At 47.7% G+C, this 26,246-nt stretch overlaps 1 protein-coding gene across 1 annotated transcript; it reads left to right on the top strand.

Moving 5' to 3' along the window:
* Positions 1-6,417: 6,417 nt before the first annotated feature.
* Positions 6,418-25,872, top strand: LOC311531472 (sodium-dependent serotonin transporter-like; the record flags this gene model as incomplete). The annotated part of the gene is made up of 13 exons (XM_084648855.1): positions 6,418-6,535; positions 11,157-11,315; positions 11,918-12,137; positions 12,708-12,846; positions 14,610-14,744; positions 17,284-17,387; positions 18,882-19,009; positions 19,812-19,924; positions 20,792-20,923; positions 21,866-21,965; positions 22,304-22,404; positions 24,744-24,911; positions 25,792-25,872. 13 exons carry the CDS (start codon positions 6,418-6,420, stop codon positions 25,870-25,872), a joined length of 1,698 nt encoding a protein of 565 aa, XP_084504981.1.
* Between the last annotated feature and the right edge of the window lie 374 nt (positions 25,873-26,246).

Genomic DNA, 26,246 nt, shown 5'->3' with positions numbered 1-26,246 from the left:
ATCATCCCAGCCAGGGCTTTGTCAAGCCTGACCTTAAAAACTTCTAAGGAAGGAGATTCCACCACCTCCCTAGGCAACGCATTCCAGTGTTTCACCACCCTCCTAGTGAAAAAGTTTTTCCTAATATCCAACCTAAACCTCCCCCACTGCAACTTGAGACATTACTCCTTGTCCTGTCCTCTTCCACCACTGAGAATAGTCTAGAACCATCCTCTCTGGAACCACCTCTCAGGTAGTTGAAAGCAGCTATCAAATCCCCCCTCATTCTTCTCTTCTGCAGACTAAACAATCCCAGTTCCCTCAGCCTCTCCTCATAAGTCATGTGTTCCAGACCCCTAATCATTTTTGTTGCCCTTCACTGGACTCTTTCCAATTTATCCACATCCTTCTTGTAGTGTGGGGCCCAAAACTGGACACAGTACTCCAGATGAGGCCTCACCAATGTCGAATAGAGGGGGACGATCACGTCCCTCGATCTGCTCGCTATGCCCCTACTTATACATCCCAAAATGCCATTGGCCTTCTTGGCAACAATCATTCCCTATTTTAAAAATTCTGGAAAACATTTGAGTATAGGTTGAAAACACACACCTTAAACCATGCTATCAGCTCTCTTTGTTCTGTCACTTATGCCTCTGAGATGGTCCTCAGACCGATGGGATTAAATCCTGCTCCCCCAACAGACACTCTATGGACAGATCCAAGTGGCGAAACGGCCTTCTCACCTGGGTTTCTAAGGACAGATGCAAACCCGCCATTCAATTCAGCAGGTTTCAGCCCTGCTTGTCCGAGGCAGCAGCAGTACCCAGAAAACGAAGGACAGACTTTTTATCAGTTTGCTCCAGCTGCACTCACCCCTGTTCTGTATTCATGCGGGGTGAAATTGATGGCTGTGGAAAGCAGGAGCCCAAGGCCTCCTCACCACTGACTCCCTGCTTCAGCTGTATTGCTATCAAATCCAATGTACAGAAGAAATTCTTGCCAACTAGCTGTAGGTCAGGTGGGGAGTGCACAGGGGAGGGATGTGGACAGATGCAGGACAGAGAGAGGCACTATGCTGGTTACATAGAAAAGGGATTATACCCAGCTCCCAGGGCTCTCTTGCTCACACCGTTATTGGAGATTTCGGCTCAATTCAGCTCTCATGGGAGCGAATGGAAAGTGAATGTCCATTCGCTTCCATGGGAGCTGGCTAAGGCCCTTACGAAGCGTCTGTGACACGTACCATTTCTGCACTATGTACTCCGTTTAACAGCACGTCCTAGTCCGTACAGGCTGGCTGTCTCCCTAGGTCAGGAGGGGGGGCTGCATTGGCACTAATAGTGAGCTCTACGAGTAGGTTGTGGACAGTCTCTCAAGGGCAATGGCGGAAACACCCTTGCCGGAGACAGCTAAAACTTGACTGGGCATAGTGCTGGCGATCAGGTGACTGAGAAAGATGCTGCATGACCGGGGTGGGCAGGGACTGGACGGGATCCTATTTTCCAGCTCATTGATACTTCTGTAAAATCCCTTTTGTTCCGAATTAAACTGCAATCTATGAAGACTCAATAAATCAGCAGCAGGGGCTGACGATGGCGTGGAATTCCTTATCACCATGCTGATCGACAGAGCTCCACACACTAAATATCCATTGACAGCAGTTTCAGTGCATTTAGACAGCAAAATGTCACAACCTCTCCCTGCTTGTCAGTGCTTGGGCTGGATCCTCAGTGGTGCAGATCAGCGCACTCCCCCCTTGACTCCAACAGACAAGGTTGATTTATGACAGCTGAGGATTTGGCCTTTTATTTGCACCTCTTGAAACGTATTCGTTCCTTTACAGATGTTTTATTCTCCCAGAATTGCTTCAGCGAGTGACCGCCAGGGCAGCAGTTTTCAGCCTCGTGATGCACATTCATATTGACATATTTTTATTCGACTGTTTTAAATAGATTTTGCATAGATGTGAATAATTTATAAAAAGCCTCCAGGAAAAAGTTTCCCCTGATCCCCCAGTCCCTCCGTGAGCAAAGCTTAATGGAGCCAGTCACTGCTGAGTGTTGGGTAGGAGGCTGGATCGGCAAGTGCTATTGTGTCCCTCAGAGTTGGTCTCTGCACAGGTGTGCAGAATGGTGGAGTTTGTAAAATAGTTGACGTCACGTAGTCATGGAAACCTGTTAATCCGGCCGGTAACTAACCACATGTCCAATTTTGATCTCTTTTGTAGTTCCTCTTAATTACAGCTGAGGGGTGGGTGAAAAACCTGGCACTGGAGCAGCTCTTGCTCTGATATCAGCCAATCCAGAACTGGACCATTGATCGTTTTGCAAATGCCGCTCGCTTCCTGGCCCTCTGGCAATCATGCGGCACTCTGGGAATGTCCGGGCCCTCAGTGACTGGGGACAGAGCCTGTCCCCTGGAGGTCACTGTTTTAAACCTGGCACAGGTCAGTAATGACCCAAGGTCATTGATATCAGATCCATGGCCAATGTGAAACCAGTTGGTCGTCTCAGCCCAATGCCGTCCAGACAGGTGTCCTCAGAACATAAAATCACCACAGCAATTGACGTCAGTCACTATGAGGGCCAAGGATGAACTGGACCATGGAGCTGAGTGACCTGCTTTCTCCTGGCAGAACTCCCTGCAGGACTGGGGCTCAGATCCCTTCTGAACACCACCCGCCACTCTGCTCCCAGTCCTCTGCTCACTGGGGCCAACGGCTAGGAACAGTAACAACATTTAAATTGCTGTTCTACCCTGCAGACCTGTCCCGGCAGGGCTCGGGGTTAGATCCACTCAGCTGAAGGACGGAAGGTGTTTCTGTGAGCCCCTTGGAGACAGCCCACCTGTGAGAGCGTGATCTGGATTCTCTTGTGCACCGTGCAGCACGTCTGCAGTTTGTGGTGTCCCAGTTACATGGGTGGGAGCCCAAGAGGGGTGGCCAAGCTGCACAGAGGCCACGGAGGGTCTTATTTGCCCTGCAGAACCTGTGATACTGGTGATGATGCATGAGATGGAGAGACCCCAGCTTGGCTCTCTGAGCCCAGAGCACTTGGCAGGACAGCAGCTGTTCACTTGTAAGCCGAGCCCAGAGGGTTGTGGTGTCAGTGAGGCATAGAGACCCCTGAGGAGCCCCATAAGGGTTTGTACAAAAAACCCTGAGACGTCATCAGTGCCGTCTATCAGGGCAGTGGGTACAGAGATTCCTGAGCGCTTTAGATGACTTAAAATTCATGTAACTTTAAGATTATTTCAACTGTCAGTCAACTCTTTTGGCTGGGACCATTTCTTTGTTCTGGGTTTGTGCAATGCCTGGCACACAGGGGGGCCCTCGGCTTTACGGCAGTACAGATAATCCATGGTAATAAGCATAACAACTCAGCCCAGCAATTGGGTCAGGAAGAGTTATCCTGAGAAACCATAGGCCAGCAGAGCTGAAAGTGCAGTGGCAAGAGCTGTTCTGTAGCAGTGTCCTGAGGAACGCTTTCTGGTCAGTGCGTGGAGGGGCCTGCATCCAGCCCCCCATGTTTGACAGAAGAGGGACGCCCCAACACCAACAGAAGTCTCCATGCCACAAAAGATGCCGTGATCTGAGTTTCTTGCCAATTTTCTCCCTTCTCTCCTCTCCCTTCCCCCCCAGTTCTATTGTGCATGAAGAGTTCCCGGCTATTGTCAAACATCCAGCGAGGGCTACGGTTACAAATTTCGACAGTAGTGAAACACTACAGCAGATCAGGGCAGCCGCATCCCCCTGCATGGAGGCTATAGGGCAGGGGCCTGCACCACTGTCATTATTTCAGCCCTGGAAGAGGGCAGGGTCTGGGTGGCTGTAAAGGAAGTTTGCTGGTTACAGAATTTGGGTTCCTTGGCCTTCATGGAGCCCTTGGGTTCCCTAGGGAGCTGGTGGAATCTCCTTCCTTGGAGGTTTTTAAGGCCTGGCTTGACAAAGTCCTGGCTGGGATGATTTAGTTGGGGATTGGTCCTGCTTTGAGCAGGGGGTTGGACTGGATGACCTCCTGAGGTCCCTTCCAACCCTGAGATTCTATGATTCTACGATTCTTTCTTTATCCTGCACCTGCAAAGCTCACAGGGCTGCTTCCCTCCAGGAGAGAACTGAGCCACTGAAGTCAAACTGATTTTGTGCTTCTTGTCCAACTTGCCACCCACTTCTTGGATGCCCCCATTTTCAGCTGGTCTGTTTGTGATGGGCATGGGGTAGCCGTCTCTCACACAGAGGGCCTCCTGGCTCAGTGGAGTGATCCGGCATGCTGAGCTTCAATGGTCTCTCACAGTGTTCTGTTATGGTAAAAGAAAACAAAGTATTAGGCAAAAATAGCCGTTGTGGTGAGACATTTCTGTGTATTGCAGGGGAGGTGATGCAGGGGGAGAGAACAACCAGGATTCCTTAGAGAATAAATAAATCAATAGAGGGTTTGTCCTTTGAGCTCTCCCAGGGATTTGGGGCAGTCGCTGCACTCTAAGGGGCCAGTCTGACAACCGCTGTGTACCAAAATCTCCCACTGATTTCCACTAGCATGTTGAGGGGTGCAGGTAGCCCAGGGCTGGTAACACCTTAGTAAAAATACAGCTGCTATAGCAGTGCATGAACAGAGTCCAGGGTCTGACTGAAGAGAGAGAGGGAGATGCTGGAACAGAAGAGGTTGGAATATCAATGGTTAAATATAGCTGATAGACAAGAACAAAGGCAATCAAAATACAGGTGACAATGCAGCCAAAGTTATTGAGGAGCTACAAATATACCTACCACTCCTCTGTGCTGTAGCAAAAGATTATATTGGGCCAGGCCCTCAAGTGGTACAAATCAGCATAGCTCCATTGCCCAGGGATAGTTTAAGGAACTAGACCAGCTAATGTAAGAAATATAAGACTTGTCAATCCTATGTTCTCATATAGTGCTGCAGAAAACCGGGGCGGGGGGGGGGTGTCAAACCACAGCCATTACTCAAGCTAAACTCCCATTGATTTAAGTGGTGGGTTTGCTTGAGTAAGAACTACAGGATTGGGCCCAAGAGTGTAAACTGGTAAAAATGATCAATGTGCCAAAGGGCCTATTTTCCTTTCATGGTTACTATTTTGAGACAGGCTTTGCATTGCGCTAGGAGAGTTCATAACATTTTTACCCGCCAATCCACTTCTCTCTCTGCAAAATAGTCCCTGAGTTATTTGTTTCTCTATGTCAGTGTTTCTGGCACTGAACCAAGCCAAAGAAATTATGTTGGTAATAAAATTTGTCAAGATGCCAATCAAATTACAAAGAGTGTAATGACCTTTTATGATAGTGCAATCCCTTTCCTAATAACATTTGCTCTGCAAAAAAATTATTTCACTTTCAGATGGCTTATTGGGGGCAGCCCATAGCCCTTTGCTACATAAGAAACAGGGAGAATGTAAACCTAGACAGACCCTTAAAGGATAATGCAAAGAGAGAATTCTGAAAGTTCACTGTAAGAACTGGAAACACATACCCGCCTGCTGGTTCATAATGGCACCATGTTTTTTTGTAATCTGAGTAAACAGTGTGTTTTGGGTGAGTTCATTTGTATCTTTTGCAGCCTACCTAGTAAAATAACGTTTTAAGTCAGTCATAACTTAGGACAGATTTCCCCTGGAAGACTGAACTGTAGAGTCCTTGAAGTCATTATAATTTGTCCATTATTAGTAATTTAAGGAGACTGTGGCTTTCTAAAAAAAATCTACAAAGAATGAACCCATAGCTGTTTATCAGACAGTGTGAGAGCAAAGCAGAACTGCTGCTTCTGATGAGAAGTAATGCTAGGTCTATGTACAGATACATCGATCCATGGTCTTTATGGAACCTGCCACGCCAGCCCTGCCCATGATATAATCAAGAGCAACTGAACGTAGGATGGAGTGGTCAGGCTAGCAACATGAAAATACGTTTTCACTTAACCTGAATTGTTCCAAATCAACCTAACGTAGTAGGAATGATAATGATAAATGTCACGCTCTGCCTTGTAACAACTTCACCCTGCACAAGAGCACAGTGTACGCCTGTGCTGATATCAAACCTCTAGAAAGAGAACCTGTTAAAACACCAGCACTATACAGTTGGTCCCAGCATTTCAGTGATATGCTCTAAATGAAATGCTTTCTCTACTCCCCCTCCTGCCTTTGATCAAAGGATGGGTCTTTCTTATGGCTCCTCTCTCCTGGTGTGGATTTCCAGGCTGGAGGTGGAGAAGCCCAGTCAGTGTGACACTCCCCTCCTTGGAGCTGTCATGAGCCATAAAAAATCCTTCCCTTCTCAAACTTCTTCAGCTTGAATCCTGCAGGATTTGCATCAGAGGCAGAATGTCAGAACAAAACTCTCCAATTCAAGCGGATAGCCTTCCCAGACAGGATATAAAAACAAACCCCAGCCACACTGCCAACCCTGTGTTGCTCATGACCCAAATGGATTCCCGGGACAAGTGGAGCAAAAAAATGGATTTTCTTTTATCAGTGATTGGATTTGCTGTAGATTTGGGCAACGTCTGGAGGTTCCCTTATATCTGTTATCAGAACGGAGGGGGTAAGGACACAGCTTTATTTTTGTAATCCTCTTCTAAAGAAAAGAAAGTGACTTTTTATTTTTCAAATTTTAAAAATGTATTATTTCTTTCTTGTTTAGTTGGTTCTTACAGCATTTCTTGTGAACCCAGAAAGTTCAGTGAATGACAAAACTTCTGCTGGGATTTGTCTCTCTTTCCTGTTTTACCTGCTCTTATTTTAAATATCTTTCCAGCAATGCTGATCCTCGTGAGATTAGAGGTGTGAATTTGTGAATATGGGGGGGAAGTGCAATTTTTATGGTTAATATAGAAGTTTTTAAAAAAGAAAACGGCAAATGACAAATGGGACCAAAAAGATCAAATCCTGTGTGGTTGTTGTTAACTTTGCAGTCTTCCCAGTTTGAGAAACTGATCACTTGTGATGGTTTACATTTTAAGATCATAACTTCAAATGTCCAAAACATCCTTGCTTTAAGATGACTGTGCAGGGTTACAGGTGTATGGCTAGCACGGTTATGGGCTTGAAAAATAAAGCCAAATAGCTCCTTAAGGAGCTGTCCATGGTACTAGCCTTCAGAACTAAATAAAACAGATTTCAGCAGTTCAACCAATTAATTAAACATTCCGATTATTTCTTTCTGATAGAAATAATTACCTGAAAGTTCAAGACAAACCAGAATCCTGATTTTAGAACAGGTTTCCAGCAACTGATGAGCAAACAAACTGTTTTAAATAAACAAGAGTAGAAAAATCCTTTTTAAGAAAGTGAAAATGAAGACTTTGTGTTGTTTGCAGAAGACACAGTGGATTCCACTGCCAAAAGCCATGGCCATTTGGGTATCACACCTTCATGCATGGCAAATTAGAAGAAAATAATTAATGCCAGGCTACACACTGCAGGCTGGATTCTGATCTCCATTTCAGCCATGTAGATCCAAAATATCTACACTGAAATCCATGGAGTTATTCTGGATTAACCCCAGTGAAACTGAGGGCAGCCATTAGCTCCTTGCTGGTCAATTTGGCCTGAGCATATTTTTCTTAAATGTGCCAAGTAAATATAAAAGTAAAGCCATTTAATAAAACTGTCAAAACAATCACAGGGTGTCTTTAATAAAGGAAAGAAAGAGGAAATGGCACAAAGAGAGAAGTAGAGAGGGGGGAGAGAGAGAGAGAGAGAGAGAGCACACATCAGATCTGATTGGTTCGTCACTTATGCTCCTAATATACATTAATAAAAGTAATTGTGTTTTAACTGGCTTTCCTTCCTCGCAGACATTCTGCTTTTGTCACACAATAGAACTTACAGAACTATTTGCACTCTCAAGAAAAGGCCATTCCCTAAGCTCTCCTTCCAAGACCAACCCTCTGCTTTCACAAAAGCCAGTTTCTGAGCTTCTCTCCCTCCAGAAAATTGAATGCGGTGTCAGTTGTTACAGTTGTGGGCTGCAAGTTACCTACAAAGTAAGAGGAAACTTTCAAACTCTGTCTACTGTGAACACGTTTCTTTTTTTATTAACATTTAAAACGCTCCCTGAAAGTAGCAAATAGCAACGGCAGCTAGCACAGCCTTGCTTCCGTCAGGAGTTTGCAGCCTTTGCCTTCCTTGCAGAGAGAGGTGCCCAGCATTGGTTCTCTCCCTTGGCAAATGATCAGATTCTATACAGAGCAGGCTAGAGAGACTGTCGTGAACCAGGTCTCAATCCTTCTATGCCTCTGTTCGCATTTCATGCGACTATTCCTGCTGACCTCCAGTAGGACGCACACGAATTGCTGCAGCAGTACTTGTCGGGGGGGTGGGGGGGGTCATTGCTCCTGGCAAGATATCAAATACAGATTTCAAGCAACAGGCTGTTCAGCCTAGTTTCTAGCTCCTTTAAGAGGCGCTCTGGGGTCCTAGTTGTACATAAAAACATAAGAACGGCCATACTGGGTCAGACCAAAGGTCCATCTAGCCCAGTGTCTTGTCTTCCAACAGTGGCCAATGCCAGGTGCCCCAGAGGGAATGAACAGAACAGGGAATCAAGTGATCTACTCCCTGTCGCCCATCATCAGCTTCTGGCAAACAGAGGCTAGGGACACCATTGTACACAGGATTGTTTGTGCCTCTCCAACTGACAGCAGTAAAGGGTGGAGTTACAGTCACTGAAAACAGCCAGCCACTAAACAGCATCATCCCCTTTCGGGCTAATGGACACTCTGACACCGCTGGGGCAGCAAGTGCAGCTTTTGTGATTAGTGCTTGAAATCTGTGGTCAGAAATCCTGCTAGGAAAGACTGACCTGGCTTCTACAAAAGGTGGCCAGTGGCAACGGATGCTCGTGTTTGGGCGCGGGATGCCATTTATTCCTGCCCAGTTGTTGCAGTTTGCTCATGCTTGAAAGGACCCGGTCAGAAGAGAGAGCATGGTTTTGAAGCATCCTTCCCCAGCTTACCAAGAATGAGACTGCTCAGTGGAGCTGAAAGAAGTGTGGGCTGCCGTGTACTTTGTCAGGTGCTGGTTGTTTTCTTTGTGCTGTGCAGAGCAGGGGCTGGCAGCCTTCCCCTTTACAAACCGTTTCACTTTCCCGCTCTCTTGCCCTTGCCTGACACCACTGAGGTTTGGAGTCAGTCTTTTGACACCATGAGGGAATCTATAAGCCCATGCTCCTGTGCACAGAGCTCCAAAAGGGGATGGAGTCAGAGCTTCCCTTCCCCTTGGGGCATCCTCCTGGGGAGTAATAAGCTGCATCCTGCACAGGTTCAGCCTTTGTAGACCTGGGAGCTCTGGGTGGCATTCTGTATCTGCAAGGTACAATGCTTCCCATTGCTTCCCCTGCTCAGCGCAGCTCTGCCCTGCCCCTCACTCCGGGCTGTGCTTAAATGGTACGACCCAGCTGAGCCAATAATAACCAAGCTCTATATCCCATCTGCACCGGTTGCCGCGTGGCTATGCCTGTTCTGATTGTAAATTGAGAGTTCAGTACAATTCTTCCATTCTCCTCCCCCTTGAGACCCAGCGTCATTGGTTACATGACCTCATGTTACCACCGCTATGGTTTAAATTACAGTTGTGCTCAGGGTCAGTTCCCATTGTGCTTGGGGCTGTACAGACATCTAGCAAGACACCGTCCCTGTTGCTGGCTGCTGTGGTAGCTCATCCTGTGGCCCGGGAGTGGGGCAATGGTGGGGATGAATAGCCATGAATTCCCTTGGGATCCAGATCACTTTCCTTCACTGCCTCCACTTGCACGGATCTGATGCCACTGCAGCCTTTCAGCTGCTGAGCAGGCATTTTCGCCCTTGTCTTCCAGCTTTCTGGGGTCAGTGCGACACTGGCATATTGGAAAATGTGTTTAATGAGTCCTCGCTCTTGGATTCCCAGCCTGAGTCTGCAGTTGCAGGGGGCTTAGATAGTTTCGAGAAGTATCCAGATTTCTGGATGCTGATCCAAGCAGGAACCCTACACCTTTGCAGGTTCACCCCCACCTTGTCATGTACCTTCCTGAGCAGAAGGAGTTAAATGTCCCTTGTTCACATTCACAGGAACTCATGTGATACCCACATCTCCCTACATGACCCCTTGCCAGTGACCATTCATCTAAAGGAAAACCCCACATGTGCACTGGGTAGTATAAAACAGCCATTTCCTCGGATATAGGACTTTCAGAGAGAGGAGCCGTGGGGGGTAAGTTAACTAATCCCAGTAGGGTATTCTGATGAATAGAGAGAGCAGTTCCAGTTAGAAAGAATCCAGTGGGCACAAGTCTAACCCTGGTAATTACAGCATTGTTATGAATAATGCAAATTACAGCATTAATTATTGAGTTCATTGAGTGACGATACATATTCATTGGGATTTTGTCTGTAGAGCCTTTAAAACCTGAAAGGTGCTTAATATCTCATTCTCTCCCTTCCGATCGTCTGCATTGCCCAGTGTTACAGCCAATCCGTCTGTTCCTGGCTAAAATTGGGCCCCTTTACGTACAAGTAATGATACAATCGCATACAAACTTCAGAACATCCAACCACTCATAAAAGCCAGTGTGTTACCACAGCTCATAGGGAGAAAACATTGATTCATTGGCTCCGTTACAAGCATGCATGTACCCTGATAGTGTTGTTGAGAATTTGCAGTATGTCCCACAGACACTGAGCCCACTCAGTAAATGATCTCTCATCTACATTCCCACATATTGCATGGAAGATGGGCCAAATTCACCTTTTGTGTAACTCCACCAGCATCAACTCCCCAGGAAGCTGGGGGATTGGTACATACCTACCTGTGTGCAGGCAGGTCTGCTACCTAAATGGGTCCCTTGTTGTCAGGGTTCGGATGTCGTTGTGGGCTGTGTAGGAAGAGGTCTTTTCCAGTGCTGCCATGAGGGGCGCAGAGCCCTTGTGCAACCAGCCCTGCGTCAATGAGGTAGCAGGAAAGTCACAGCTGTAACTTTGGGGTGCAATCCTGGCTCTGTTGAAGTCAATGGGAAAACTCCCACGGACTTTAGTAGGGCAGGGTTTGAGCCCAGGTGCCTGCCCTGGGCTCAGAGAGGGGCAGGATCGGTGACTCAGTCCTGGAGCGGGGACATGCTAGATATCCCCAACCTGCCTGGCTGGCTTGTGAGTCTGCCTTTGCTGCTGTGGATGCCATGATGTTCTGTGGTGGTTTTGCCTGTCTCTCTGCAGGGGCCTTTCTCATTCCTTACACTCTGATGGCCATCTTTGGAGGAGTACCTCTCTTCTACATGGAGCTGGCCCTGGGACAGTTTCATAGGACAGGAGCTATCTCCATCTGGAAACGCATCTGTCCCATCTTTAAAGGTGAGACACCCTGCCCCCACCCTGGAAACTCAACATTCCCTTAGCATTAACGGGCTGTGTCCTCTGCTTTGCCAGAGAAATTAAGGTAAATAGGAGTCCTGCTGAAGGTAGGTACATTGTCACCCCTTGTGAGATGCATCTGCAGTAATATTATAGCTCACAGATAACACCTCTTCCATGTCTCAACTGCCCCTCCTTCCCAGCACACAGAGCCTTGCAGTACACGGCTGTCCAAGCTCCCCAGATCCCTGACCCCACTCCCGGGATTCCTTCCCCTTCCCCCAACTTGTTCCCCTGCTCCTCGAAAAGCAGCAGTGTCCAAAATACGGAAAACCACAGAAATAAGTAGCTGTCACAATAGGGCAAATTCATCCCAGATGTAACTTCATTAACTGGCTTGACACAACTAACTACTAGCAGTGCATGGGAATAAAGCTCCAATCCCTGGAATCCGTGCTCTGTGTACAGCTCTCACTCAGTCCCATGGAGTTATGCAGGGATGCCATGGCTGATGTGGAAGAGAACCAATATGCATGGACTGCCTGGTTCCCAGGGACCCCATGATGTGCTCCTCTGAAGACCTCACCCTTCTCTGCACACAGGCATTGGCTTTGCTATTTGCATCATCGCCCTATATGTCTCCTTCTACTACAACACCATCATCGCCTGGGCCTTGTATTATTTCTACTCCTCCTTCACTGGTACCCTGCCCTGGACAAGCTGTGACAATCCCTGGAACACCCCCAACTGCACCAACTACTTTGGAAAGAGCAACGTGACTTGGACCACCTTCTCTAAGTCACCAGCGGAAGAGTTTTATACGTAAGTGCATGTAAGTGGATTATGTGACTGGGCGAGGAGGGAATCTCTTGCTCATTGGCATCCAGTCACCACAGCGCCTCAGCATGAGGGCCTACTGTGCAGAGTAGCAGAGGGAATGATCCTTGGCATTTCCGTTTTAGGCACACACATAATAACACTGCTTTATATTTTCATTTGGGACTCTCAGCAAGATTTACAAACATGGCTCCTGCTGCTCCATGTGGTGAGTAAGTAGTATTACCCTCATTTCACATGCCGGGAAACTGAGGCATAGAGTGGTTACGTGATTTGCCAACCCGAGGCCGTTATACACAGTGAGCCAGGGACTGGGTGAAGAGCAGCATGTAGGAGTCCCAGCACTTAGGTTTCGGCCTTGCCCTCTCGACCGTGGTTCCTACAGGTCTGTCACAGCTTGACAATGTTCCTTCTGGCGAAGGGCATTCTGGACTGTGCATGTCAGGGGCAGAGTGTCAGATCTGACCATTACATCAGCCTACCAGTGGACAATGGCTCAGCATTTCCTTCTCTTTCTTGTATTAGTGACTAAGCCGCCGGGGTTTTTTGCCACAGGAGAAAGGTCCTTGAGATTCAGAAATCCAGTGGCCTGTATGACGTTGGCGGGATCCGCTGGCAGCTTATCCTTTGCCTTTTTCTCATCTTCACGATTGTTTACTTCAGCCTGTGGAAAGGAGTGAAAACCTCAGGGAAGGTAAGGAGGGCTCCCACACCGGATCTTCCTGGCAGCGTCCGAATGAGTAATAACATCATATTTCAGTGCAGAGGCATCATACGGCTAACGCAGAGCCTGGTGCATTAACCCTCAGGGCCTGCTGGGTAGATGCACACCCCTAGCACTTGGCATCTCACAAGCAAGCACCTCAGCAGAGGAGCTTGGTACAGCGCATTCACTGCGCTTGTGATCTGCTGTAATGGATGGGACTCCTTGACAGAGCAGGGATTGCATATTGCCAAAGGTCTGCCACCCAAGGATTGCTCACCCATGAAATATGGGAGTCATTTCAATAATAAACACACGTGAGAACTCTGGCATCTGATCCCTGGCAATCTGCAAATAAAAGAAAAAAGGCAAAATTCATCCAATATATTGTAACTCATATCTGCTCTGCCGCCATGGGACAGTCTATAAGAAATGCAGGTGGTTTTCTCCTACAGTCTGTCTGCCTCATGTTCTCACTGCCCCAAAGCTTGCAACGATGGTACTCACTCCAGTTCAGTGCTAAATACAGTCCCTTTCAACAATTTAAGGTGCCCTTGAAACTGGGCACTCCTTGCTTGCCAGCCATAATTGTGGGGTTCTGTCTGTACGCTGTACTACAGTCTGCAGAAAAATAAATGGGAAGCGGAAGCAAAAAACACACCTCCTGGCCTGATTTCCAGCAGTGCTGAGTAGAGTTGTGCAGATAACTGATTTTTTGATTCAATGGCAAGTAAAAAAAAAAAAATTCACTCCAACCCCAAAACAAAATTTTTTAAACTTTTCAGTGACTCAAAAAGTTGAAAAAAATTATGTGGGGTTGAATGAATTGTTTTGCTTTGATTTCAAGCATTTAAGAGTTTGTTTTAATTTAAAAAAAACAAAAACAAAGTTGAAGGAACTTTCAAAACAAAAAGTCATTTTGAATTGAAAAATTGAAACATTTTGACTTGTTCAGAAGCTGTGTCTGGTTTTTAACTGAAACAAGTCAGCCAAACCGACATAGATTCCCCAAACATTTTGATGTTGCTGAATCTGCATTTTTCACTGACACAAGATTTGTCGGAAACGTGGTGGCCCGCTCGTGCGGTGCCCACTTGGAGTCAGTGGGGGCTCAGCACAAATCAGGCCTCCAGAATAAGCACATAGCATAGAATGTTGTTGTTAGGATCAATTAGGGTAACCTCTGTTCCAACTGTTATATCTGAATGATCAGTACATGCCGTGCCCCTGAGCACAAACTTCCCCCACCTACTCCCAGGTCAGACATGGGAATGCATAGTTGTAAGATCTAAGTCTTGCAAAGACTACATGAGGTCCATCTAGCTATTTCCCTGCCAAAGTTGTTACTAAGTCCCCCCACAAGCTGTATCTATCATCCTTTCTCAGCAGTGCAGCATCACCTGGGAGGTGTGAAATTACTTCCTACATTTGCCAAAGGCAATGAGCGAACCCATTCTAAGCTAACTGCACCACTGATCAGCAAGCCAGGCGCAGACTCTAACGTCACTGAGGTTTGGAGAGTCATTTTCTGACCTCCCCCAGCTGAGCGATCATTCCAAACAGTGGCCACCAAAACTGAATTCCGTTCGTCTCTCACCAGCTCAGACACAAAGACGGGAGGCCATTTGACACAGAGCATTGGTGACAACCCTGCAAATATCTGCATTAATATTCTTTGCTGGATGTGACCTAGAAGAGCTGCCGGCGTCTGTCTCTCCTGGTCACTGAAACCCTTGTCTGGTCTCTCCTTTCAGGTGGTGTGGGTGACAGCTACGCTGCCTTACATCGTCCTCCTCATCCTGCTGGTTCGGGGAGCTACTCTGCCAGGGGCTTGGAGAGGGATCGTCTTCTATCTCAGACCCGACTGGGAGAAGCTCATGAGCACTGCTGTAAGTTACACCCAGCAGAGCCTCTTCACAGGCTCTGACCTGCTAAGGAGCACTCCTTGCTGCCAGGGGTTTGTTGTATTTAGTGATGTGCACAGGAGCCACCCAAGAGCCTGGAAGATGCTAAGACAGGTTCAGTGCTCTGTTTCATTTTTATATTTAAAACCATTTCTGTGATGTCAGAGCTGGCTTGACAGCCCTGGAGACATCAGGCCTCTGCTTGTCTATCCCAGGACAGGTATAGCATGGACAGACATAGGGTAAGCTCCACACATGCCAGCCCAAACTCAACAGTCTTGGCTACATGAGGGACAATCAGATGTGTAGGATCTCTGCCAGCACCAGCCAGGCTGGAGGTTGTTGTGTTGACTGGACATGGGCCTTCTTCTGCCATGTTGCCTCCCGCTGCTCTGAGTGCGACATAATGGTAACATAGCCCTAACCATACTGCCCTTCACTGCTGGAGCCACAGGCTGGGGCTACGTCATGCGGGGCCTTAAAGAACACAAGAACGGCCACACAGGGTCAGACCAATGACCCATCTAGTTCGGTATCCTGTCTTCCGACAGTGGCTGGTTCCAGGTGCTTCAGAACAGGGCAATTACTCCCCTGTCATCCAGTCCCAGCTTCTGGCAGTCAGAGATTTAGGGACACCCAAGGCATGGGGTTGCATCCCTGACCATCTTGGTTAATAGCCATTGAGGGATCTATCCTCCGTGAACCTATCTAGTTCTTTTTTGAACCCAGTTCTACTCCTGACCTTCACAACATCCCCTGGCAAGGAGTTTCACAGGTTGACTGTGCGTTGTGTCAAGAAGTACTTCCTTTTGTTTGTTTTAAACCTGCTGCCTACTAATTTCATTAGGTGACCCCTGCTTCTTGTGTTATGTGCAGGGGTAAATAACACATCCCTAGTCACTTTCCCCACACCAGTCATGATTTTATAGACCTCAAACATATCCTCCCTTTGTTGTCTCTTTCATAGGCTGAACAGTCCCAGTCTAAAGGCAAGGACAAAGCAATGTGTAAGCAATGTGGTAGAGAAGGGGGGACTCAGAGGGAGGGGCTGATGTGATCAGAGCAACCAATCAGAGGGAGATGATGCAGGCAGCAGCATTAAATGTGCTTAATGTGACATTAATTGCACCTCCTGGATCTCCCATCCTCCCACATGATGGTACATCTGCTGTATCCACCTCAACTGCCTTTAAATGCCACCCCAACCCCCCCAGCAGCTAGTGCTTGCGGATTCATTTGGCAGAGACTCCCAGCACAGATCTGAGACCCAGAGAGTAATGGGGTCATTATTCCTTCAGAAAATAGAGGCGCACTGGACAAGCTCTTGGAAATGTAAATCTTTAATTGAATCACCCATCTCATTTGCCGTTGAGTGTTATTTATGTTGTGTTTTCGCCCTATCTTTGTAAAGCTGGCCTGACAACAGACTTCCTGTCTGTAATTAGTGCAGAGCTGCACTTGAGAATTTTCATTAAAGGTAATCAGTGATATACTTTCCAATTAAAACCTTTCAAAACAGATACACAGCCAATCATGCTGCAGCCATCACTTCTTCCAGGAACTGTGAGCCAAGCCCCTGTGTAGCTGGATGCCAGGAGAGGGTTCGGGAGTACTGCAGTTTCACATCCTCATCCCTTCTCTCATCCTGATTTCTCTGCTTAGATTGCAGCTGAATTAGGTGTCATTGCTCAAGTTCTCTGCTGCTAAATTACCCTTGGAAGGACACCTGCTTCCCTTCATCCTAGAAGAGCTGTCTCCCCAACTCCTCTCTATGTCTGGGGTGTCCTTCCAGGAGGAATTGGAGAGCAAGGGCGAGCAAGGGAACCACATCCAAAAACAGTATTCAGGAAAATATATTTAAATAGGGGTCACCAATGTGACACACAACCCAAGGGCTCATCTGCACTGGGACCTCACATTGTGTTAAAGCCGGTCCCTGAGCTGCATGGGAACTATTACATTTACACACGTAACACCTGTCGTCATTGTGAGAATGGTGCAGAGGGGCTACAGTGTAAACAAGAATCTAGCATGGAGCATTCAGCGTTGGAGTAGCTAGTGGATCCCTGGGGCTAACCATGACCTGCTGACATGACACCCTGTCTATACTCAGTTGAGTCTAATACCATGTTAGTTACCACCACTCCTCTTGGTCATGCTCCAGAGTGATGCAATTGCCCAGCGCAGACGGGTCCTGAAAAGAGCAGACATACACATGAGGCATGGTGCCTCAGGCACCCTGGCCAACCTGGAATTTTTTCTGCGCTTTCAAAATGAGGCAAAAGGCAAATTTCAGAAACAGACGGTAAGAGGTGCACTCTGTTACACACGGCCTGGGAGTCAGAGAGAACGCAAAGGGAGCTGACCTATTTGTGGTGCCCAGATTCACACCCCCTGCCACTGTCTCCCTGAGAGTGGGAGGCGGCCAGTGTGTGTTTGGGAGATGGGCTTCCTGGCCGGGTCACAGCCCCTGGGATCCACCTGGTCTCCTGCGTCTAACCAGTGTCTCTGCTTCTTTGGCCAGGTTTGGGTTGATGCTGCTGCCCAGATCTTTTTCTCCTTGGGCCCAGGATTTGGTGTTCTTCTCGCGCTTGCCAGTTACAACCATTTCAACAACAACTGTTACCGGTAAGAAACCGCAGACTCCACCCTGGCAGAATAGCCAGAAGCAGGGATGTGAGCTGAGCCTCCCATGTGCAGCAGAACACGCAAAAAACTCAGCCACATCTCTGCACGGGCTAGCGCAGGGCAGGCTCCCTCCGGTGGGCCTGCCGCTTGTCCCCCCTTCTTGCCTGCAGGTGAGAATCCTAGTCCTTTGGCTCCTCATTCCCCCCAGTGCAAATGGAAGAACCAGAGGAGCAAGTTCTTAGAACGGGGTCCCCAGTTCATCTCTGCCAGGTACAAAGGTGCAGGTGCAAGTTCTGAAGGCACAAACTGCACCTGCAGAAGGGCGGCTGGGCCTCTGCCTGAGCAAAAATACTCCTGAAAGTGCAATTCCTGTGTGGTCAGGCAGCGCACCCCGAGCCACATCACGGCACGACAGCGAGCCCAAGCCTCTGCCAAGGGCCTCCAGCTACCCTCTTGCTCACATGCACTGATGAGGGAGGGTATCGGCAGCCACTTCTTTGCTGCCTGGGAATGCTGCTTCTAAGCAGCTAGGCACCTTTCAGTGGATTCCCAGAGGGCACTGGGAGCTTTCATGGGATTGCTCAGCTGGGTGGGTCTTAGAACTGTCTCTGCCCTCCAGAAAGAACCAGTTTCGTAGAATCTCAGGGTTGGAAGGGACCTCAGGAGGTCATCTAGTCCAACCCCTTGCTCAAAGCAGGACCAATCCCCAATTTTTGCCCCCAATCCCTAAATGGCCCCCTCAAGGACTGAATTCACAACCCTGGGTTTAGCAGGCCAATGCTCAAACCACTGAGCTATCCCTCCCTGCTGTTTCTGCACATATCGGTCACACCCCCAACAGGCAGGGCCAGCCGCCCCAAATTATTCAGTGCTCTCATCCCAGCACCGGGGGAGACCATGCTGTCACCTGGACCGAGGGCTGCCTTGAACCAATTGTCACTGCAGGATCCAAACTTCCAGATGTGCAATCTTTGGGATCCTCACTGAGAGAGGAGCGGCCAGGCACTCCGGAGCGCTAATCCCAACTCTGACAGTGTAAAGCCTTCTCTGTTCTGCACAGAGCAGGCTGGGCAGCCCTCTGGCTGGTTGTCAGTGTCCCAGAGATTGGACTTCCCAGGTGCAATGCAAATCCCAGCACTTACGCCGGTGGGTGCCCTACCCCGTGGTGCTTGGACTCTTAAGGAGATTCTGCCCGGCTCTTTGTTCATTCCTAAGCAAGCAGAGTTGTCCTTTCCAAACACGAATCCTGCCTCCAGAGCTGGAAGCAGCAGCAGTCCTGGCCACTCAGCCACATGGGAATGAATCCCTCTTGTGCCTCATGATGTGAGCGAACTGAACCCCACTGTTACAGCTCTTACACTTTATGGTTTCTTTGGGGAGGGGGATAAGGGGAAGGTTTTGGGCCTCTAGGTACTGGGGCTAGAAATACAAATGCAAAACCAGTTTTTGAAATACCTTGCCCTTCAAGTCACCCACTCCTGTTCTGCCTTCCAGAGACGCCATTGTCACCAGCGCAGTGAACTGTCTGACCAGCTTCCTGTCAGGGTTTGTCATTTTCACAGTGCTGGGCTACATGGCTGAAATGAGAGATATGGAGGTGGAAGATGTAGCAAAAGATAAAGGTTTGCCTCCCTTACACCTGTTAGCCTTGGAATAGCACCCTTCCCCCTTAGCCCTGGCCAGCTCTGGATATCAGCAAGCTGCCTCTCTGGAACCATGCATTAGGGACTGGGGGTGAAACCAGCATACTGAGTATCAAGATCTGAGTTATGTCCCTTGCTTTGCTGTATGACCCTGGGCAAGTCACTTCCCCTTTCTGTGCCTCAAATGTCCCCATGTATCATAAGGAAAGACCGTTCTGACCAACCTCACAGGGCTTAAATACTGTGTGTCCGTACAGTGATCACTGCATGAACGTTTAGATTCCAGACTATGACTTAGGTTGGAGCTTTCCTAGAAATGTCAGAGTGCTGGAGTCACACGGCTGCAAGTGAAAGCAGAATATGGTCCTCTGCAAGCTAACAAATGGGGGGTGAAGTTAGGGAGCTACTGTGTGCGGTGCCCACTATTGGTGACTACAGACACAGCAATGGCCAAAGCTGAAATGATTAGACTAAGCAAGAGCGAGGTCAATTGGGAAATGGAATAACCTGCCACAGGAGGGGATGGAATCCCCAGCAACCCAGGAAGGGACTGGTAATGCCTGGCAGGGATGAGTAAGGGCAAGATTTTCACAGACATTTATCTGCCACTCACGCGTTTGAAAATCTCCATCTAAATGTTTTTCCGGCATGGGAAGAAAATCACCTTACTTCTTCCAGCTTTTGCCATCATGAGCAGAAAGTAGATGCCCTGGGACTTTCATATCACAGACTATTTTCATAGCAACCGGATGGAAGGACATAACCTGATGTTCCCTTCTAGGTCCAAGTCTCCTTTTTATCACCTACCCTGAGGCCATCGCAAATATGGTGGGCTCTACCTTCTTTGCCATCATATTCTTCCTCATGATGATCACGCTGGGGTTGGACAGCACGGTAGGTACTTTGATTTCCCTATAGGGCGAGAGCAAAATGATCCAAGAAAGGCATGATTGTACATTCCAGGCCCCTCGCTCCCAGAAGGGTTATTTTGGGGTGGGACTTTTGGTCACTGCTATATATCATTCAAAATGGGGGGCGGGGTGCACAGGTGGGAGGGGGCAGGAAAGGTAACAAAGAATACGTCATCTGTACCTCTCTAAGTATGACCCAGGTGTGGAAGAACTCAACATGTCTTTGATTCCTCTCTGTTCAGTAAGGGCCTGATCCTGCTTCCCCCAAAGTCCATGTGAGTGGGATACTGGCTTCAAAAGAACTAGGACTGGGTCTTGAGCAATACTCCCTGTGGGCTGTGGGAGCAATGGGTGCTCAGCATGTCTCAGGATCAGGCCCTATTTCTATTTGGTGTTACTTGGCCTATCAATGTTCCTTACAAGCCCCTGAGATGCCAGAAGAACTTGAGCTTTGGTAAAGCTGGTTGGAAAATGGGAAAAAACAAAAGTGTAAAAGTTTTCACCAAAAAAAAAAAAAAAAAAAAAAAGGTTTTCGTGTTCTATAAATTTCATTTCATTTGAACATTTTATTATAAGATTTCATGATTTTTTTTAAAATGTGAAAATAAACCAGGGTGAACCATGGTAAACCATGTTCCCCACAGTCGATAACATCTGTGCAGGAAATTGTAAATCAAACCCTGGGGAGGGGGTAAATTTTGCTCTCTGTTACATGGGTGTAAATCACAGAAAAGACCAATGAAGCTAATGAACCAACACACACATTAGTGGGATTGCACCAAGAGCAAAATTTCACCCTGTGCTTCATTTTTCTGGCTCACCCCAATGTCTCATCTGGCTGCTTTTGCAGTTTGGAGGCCTGGAAGCTGTGATCACGGCGGTAATGGACGAATACCCTCACATCCTAGAAAAGCAAAGGGAGCTGTTCGTACTTAGCCTCATCACCATATGCTTTCTGGGCTCTCTCACCACCCTTACACAGGTGAGTAAGCCTGAGCCACATTAGATACTACCTCCTTCCTCTGCAGGCCCAACATCACAGGCTTTGCAAAAAGTTCAGCCAGGAAAACTGGCTACAGCTAACATAGAGCCCAGTTCAGCTGATCTTTTCCAATCAGAATGACTTTGCATTTGTCAACATTGAATTTCCACTGCACCACGCATTCACCTGGCTTGGGAAGGTCTCTCTAGAGTTCTTCACAACTTTCTCCACCCTCAACTAGCTTGGCTAATTTTGGTCACTTGCAAATTTTGCTACCTTGCTGTCTATGCCATGTCCCAGATCATTAATAAATATACTAAACAACAGTCCTAGCCCAAACCTGAGGGAACCACGATGGGTCATTTATTGCTATTGGTTTTTCTCATGTCTCTTAGTCAGTTCATAACAAAGCTGTACCCCTCAGCCCAAAACTAATTAGTTTCCTTGAGTGTGGGACTTAGTCAAAGGCTTTCAGAAAGTCCAAATAAGCTTCATCAGCTGGCTCTCCGTTATCGGCTATTTTGCTGACACATTCAAAACACTCTAGTAGTTTGAAGTGTCCTTGTTTTCCTTTTCAGACCCCATGCTGCTTTGTTGGTATGTTCCTGTTCCATGCGGGGTGGAGGGTTAACATAGAACTCTTCTCTCCCTGTTTTTACATCTAGCTCCTCTTAACGTGTCCCAGCAGTCTCCCTTTATACTGACTCCCTCAATCAATCAGCCCCATGACGGGCACCTGAACCAATACCTTGAGGGAGAGAAAAAAGTCTCCTTCATTTTCTTCTTAACCCCTTCACGCCCAAGCAGCACATGGGGCTTGTTAGCGCCAGTGTGACTGGAAAGCTTGAGAAAACTAGTGCAATAGAAGTGGCTAAAATTCAGCATTGCACTTCCCATGTAAGAGCCGCTAAGATTACAGCCTGCTTGTGTTTGTTATTCCAGGGTGGAGCATATGTTGTCAAACTGCTGGAGGAATTTGGTGCCGGTTGCTCAATTCTGGCGGTGGTGTTACTGGAAGCAATAGCTGTGTCATGGTTTTACGGTAAGGAGAAAAAAATCCCTCTCCAGCACTAGGCTTATATTATGCACCAGAATAACCTATGGTCATGATCCTGCAAAGACTTACGCACTTGCTTTACTCCATGCACATGAGTAAGTTCCACTGACTTCAATGGACTCCCTGTGTATAAATGTTTATAGGAGCACGAATTGTCCAATGGCTGGGGCCAACGACGGCCACCTACACGTGCAGCAGTTCCCAGCACTTTCATGAAACTCTTTCTAAATACGTCCTCTGCTCTGCATGTGCTGCCTGATTTCTCCCTGCCGTGACAGTGACGCCATGTCTGTGATTTTCCTGCCCCCTGCTTCCCCATATAGGAATTCAGAGGTTCTGTAACGATGTCAAAGCCATGCTGGGCTTCACCCCAGGGATATTCTGGAAGGTCTGCTGGGTTGCCATCAGCCCTGCCTTTTTAGCGGTGAGTATATTTGTCCCAAGCAAAAAATTAAGTTTCCAACTTTCCTTTAACCTTCTACCACGCAAGTCCCTCTCCGGCTTGCTGGAACTCTGGCACGCAGCCTGACAGCCTGTGACCCATAGATGCCCATGCAGTTTCCTGTCCAGTTCATGGTGACAGAGAAAACCACTTGGATGTGTCAGGGAGAAGGGCTGCTTATGGAAAGTCTCCCCTTTGTCTGTGGTAGCAAGAAATCAATAGGAAACTCTTAAGTTCAAAAGGGAGCATGACATGCTGTCTCTACTCACTGAGACTGTGTATTTGTCAAAGAAAAGGCCATATAATATATGCTCAGGCTCATAAGAATCTATGTACCATGGGCCAAGCTCACAGCTGGCAGCTGCAATTCAGTTAAAGTCAACACAATCATGCCTGCTTACACCAGCAATGAATTTGGCCCTATCATTTCCCCCTTGTAAAATAAAGCTATTGACACTTTAGACTGCAATGTACTGTGGCTTAATCTGCCAAGTTTGCTATTTTAAATGCAACTCCATCTTTGTACTGGATCCATCACCTTTGAAGTGCTAACCTTTCACTGGACTTCAAAGAATGCCCCATCTGTAAAACGAGGAGGATATTCATATTACCTACTTTGCACAGGGAGAGGGATTGTGAGGATTAATTAATGTTTTAAGCACTTTGAGATTCTAGGTTGTCATCAAGGCAGAAGGAAAATTATTGAGTTATACCAATCAGACATGTGACTGGAGGGCTGTTTTCTTCATCTGATGAAAACCCCACAAACAAACTGGATCAGTGTTAGGAATATAATTCTGGGAAATGTCAGTTTAAAATCCAGATTAGCCGTTAAAGATTAGAATACAAATCACTGAGAAATAAGAGCATGAAGTTAGGCTGCACAATCCATTCATATTTACAGTGGGATTGGTGAGATGTTGTACGCTGATTTGATTTAATTGGAGAGCGAGTTCAAGGTAATGCTAGTATAATCATGAACAAATAATTCCAAGAGGAAAAAACCTAGTGATGCTGTTTTAAATGGCTTTGTGATATATTGCCACACATTGTGATATATCGCCACACTAGCTTTCTAAATTCTCCCAAACGCTACTGCCCCTCCATTCTGTATTTTATTTTCCTTTTTTGCCCTTAGAAGTTTTAAACAAACTCCTAGACTTCTAAGGCATGTGTGTGTGTGTGTGTGTGAGAGAGAGATTGCAGTGAATGTTCTGATGGTTCCATCAATACAGCAATATCTGTTTACATTATAAGTAGCAAAGTATCACACTGAAACCACAGCTTCTCCTCCAGCAGCAAACACTAACGAACTACCATTTCTAAACTCAATCCCAGGCCATTCCCCTTTAGTAGGAGACACTGACAGTCCGCAGAGCACCTGAGTTGTAGCTGCTGAGCTCCCACCAGGCTGCATGAAGCTTGTGTACAAAATGCCAGCCCTCTATTGACATTCCTGGGGGAGTGGCATGGGGGACGGATACTGAAATGCAAGCACCGTAAAGGGACCCTCCCAGGGGCAGCCTGAATGGGATAAGTCTGGCCTCAGTCAAGTTCCTGGTGGACAGATCACAAAACCAGCCTCAGAGCTGGCACCAACTGGCCCCTTTACTGGCAGCGCAGGCAGAGAGGCCACTGGCTGAATTGACTCTGGAGACTGAACTCTTCTTAGACCAGGGGTGAAACACATGGGTGGGGCAGAATGAAGAAGCTAGCACTGCTGCTGCCTGGGCTGGAGCAATTCTGGGGAGAAAGACAGTGAGTCTGTCTCCAGGACTGAGAGCGCAGGACCCTTCCCTCGCGCTAAACTCACTTGCAAATGTACCTAAACGAAGACGTTAAACTCACAAAGCCGAGGGCTAAATAATCCCCCCGAACTGATCCCCTGGGAATTCAATGAGGTTACACCAGGGATGAATGTACCCCCATGTGCTGGGGAGCTGGCACAGTACCTTGCACTGCAGAAGGGCCCATGACTTGCTGGTGGAGGGGTGGGGGCATCCCAGCTGGCCTGAAAGGAGTCTCTGCCTAACCACTGGCCTCTTTAGCCTTCATTGCTCAGACACTTTGTCAGATCGTGTGATGCAGAGCAGTGGCACAGGACACATGTAAGAGAGGCCAAGTTAGCTGCTCAGAGGAGACTTGTCCTCTTCTGACATGTCCCTAATTAACCAGTTCCCTCTTCACAAGAGACACCAGGTCAGATTCATCCCCGGTGTGAATTCACTGAAACTGGCCGAGGGGTGGTTGTGGAGCATGTGACTTGTTGCGCTGTTCCATGAATGTGCTCGCCTGACGTTGGTTGTGTTATCTGCTAACAGTTTATAATAGTCAGCTCTCTCCTGGACCAGCCACCGCTCATGCTGTTTGACTATCACTACCCCGAGTGGAGTATCTCAGTGGGGTACCTCATAGGAGCATCGTCCTTCATCTGTATCCCTTTCTACATGGTGTACAAGCTGGTCTGGACTCCTGGATCCCTTAAACAGGTCAGGAAGAGCTAAGTGTCATGCGTCACAATCCTGTGTGGGTCAGATATTGTAGGAGCCAGAGTTTGATGCAACACAGCTTGAAAGACTTGAAAGGGGTCAAGTCTTCAACAGGCCGGCAGGGTCTGAAAGCTCTGTAGAGAAGTTCTGCTCATCCCCTAGTGACCTTGTTCACATGGCAATTAAATCATGACAGATTAAACTAGTTTTAAACTTGCCCAGGCTAGCACTGTTGGCCTGCCTGGCCTAGACCAGCAACAGTCATTTTAAAGCCTTTCTCAAGGCCTGGCTAGGGGACCATGGGGCCCCATCTGGAATACGGCTCTAATGGTTATCCCTGGTCTACAATGGTCAGAACTCCTCCCTGGTGTACCCCAATGAGTGAACTTGGCCACTGGGTTTATATTGAATTAGCCTGAATCTTTCTAAAACCATGAGGACAAGCAGTTCCTCTCAAAGGCTTCAAACCCACGTCACACTGTAGTGACCAATCTGAGAGCAGCTCAGTAGGTTCCAAAGTCCCTCATTCCTCCTCAGCTGAGGGAAAGACCCCATCTCCCATCCACAGGGCTCCCACACCCCACGCACAATTACATTAGGGGCCATCCTGCCCGAAGAGAAACCTGTCAGCATTAACCTTAGAGCACAGTGCACCCGCTGAGCGGTCGTACCATCATTTGTGATGGGCTTAAACTGCACCAGACAACATGGTGCCATCAACTATGTGAGAATCACAAGGATGTGCCCAGGCTTCTGGCATTTCAATAGCACATGAGAGAGGCAGAGAAACGGCCCAGCTTTTGTCCCAACATGGCACCAGTTGCATTAGCCACGAGAGCCGTAGCTAACCCCCGGCCTTTTCTTTACTTGTATCCTCTAGCGTCTAGCAGTGTGCATTCGACCAGAGAAAGCCATACGAGACCAGCACGCGGATTCAGTATGTATGTCATCAGTGCCATAGTCCTACGGTGCACACAAAGGGACAATAGACTGCTGTTTGCCTTTACTGTTACTTACCAAACCAACTAAGGGACAGGGAAGAGAAAAGCTGTCATCACTGTTTAAATTGCTCCCCTGCTTCTCTCCTTAAGAGTTGTACTCACTAGCCAAAGCTCGCCACAAGGTGTGGAGAACACACCTAATCCACTCTCTGTGAGCCATGTCCTCCTTCCATAGCAGCTGTACACAAACTAGTAAAAGCCTGTACTGTCCATGTCTTAATAATGGGCTCGATCCAATCTTCATTGAAGGCAGTAAGTCTTTCTGCAACAAGAGCTGGATTGGCCCTTAAATGTGTCTGAAGTATAAATAAAATTTTAGTCTGAGCGGAAGCCT

The sequence above is a fragment of the Lepidochelys olivacea genome (assembly GCF_965140295.1).
Source record: "Lepidochelys olivacea isolate rLepOli2 genome assembly, chromosome: 15".
NCBI classification, from domain to species: Eukaryota; Metazoa; Chordata; order Testudines; family Cheloniidae; genus Lepidochelys; species Lepidochelys olivacea.
This window is presented reverse-complemented; position numbering and strand designations above follow the sequence as displayed.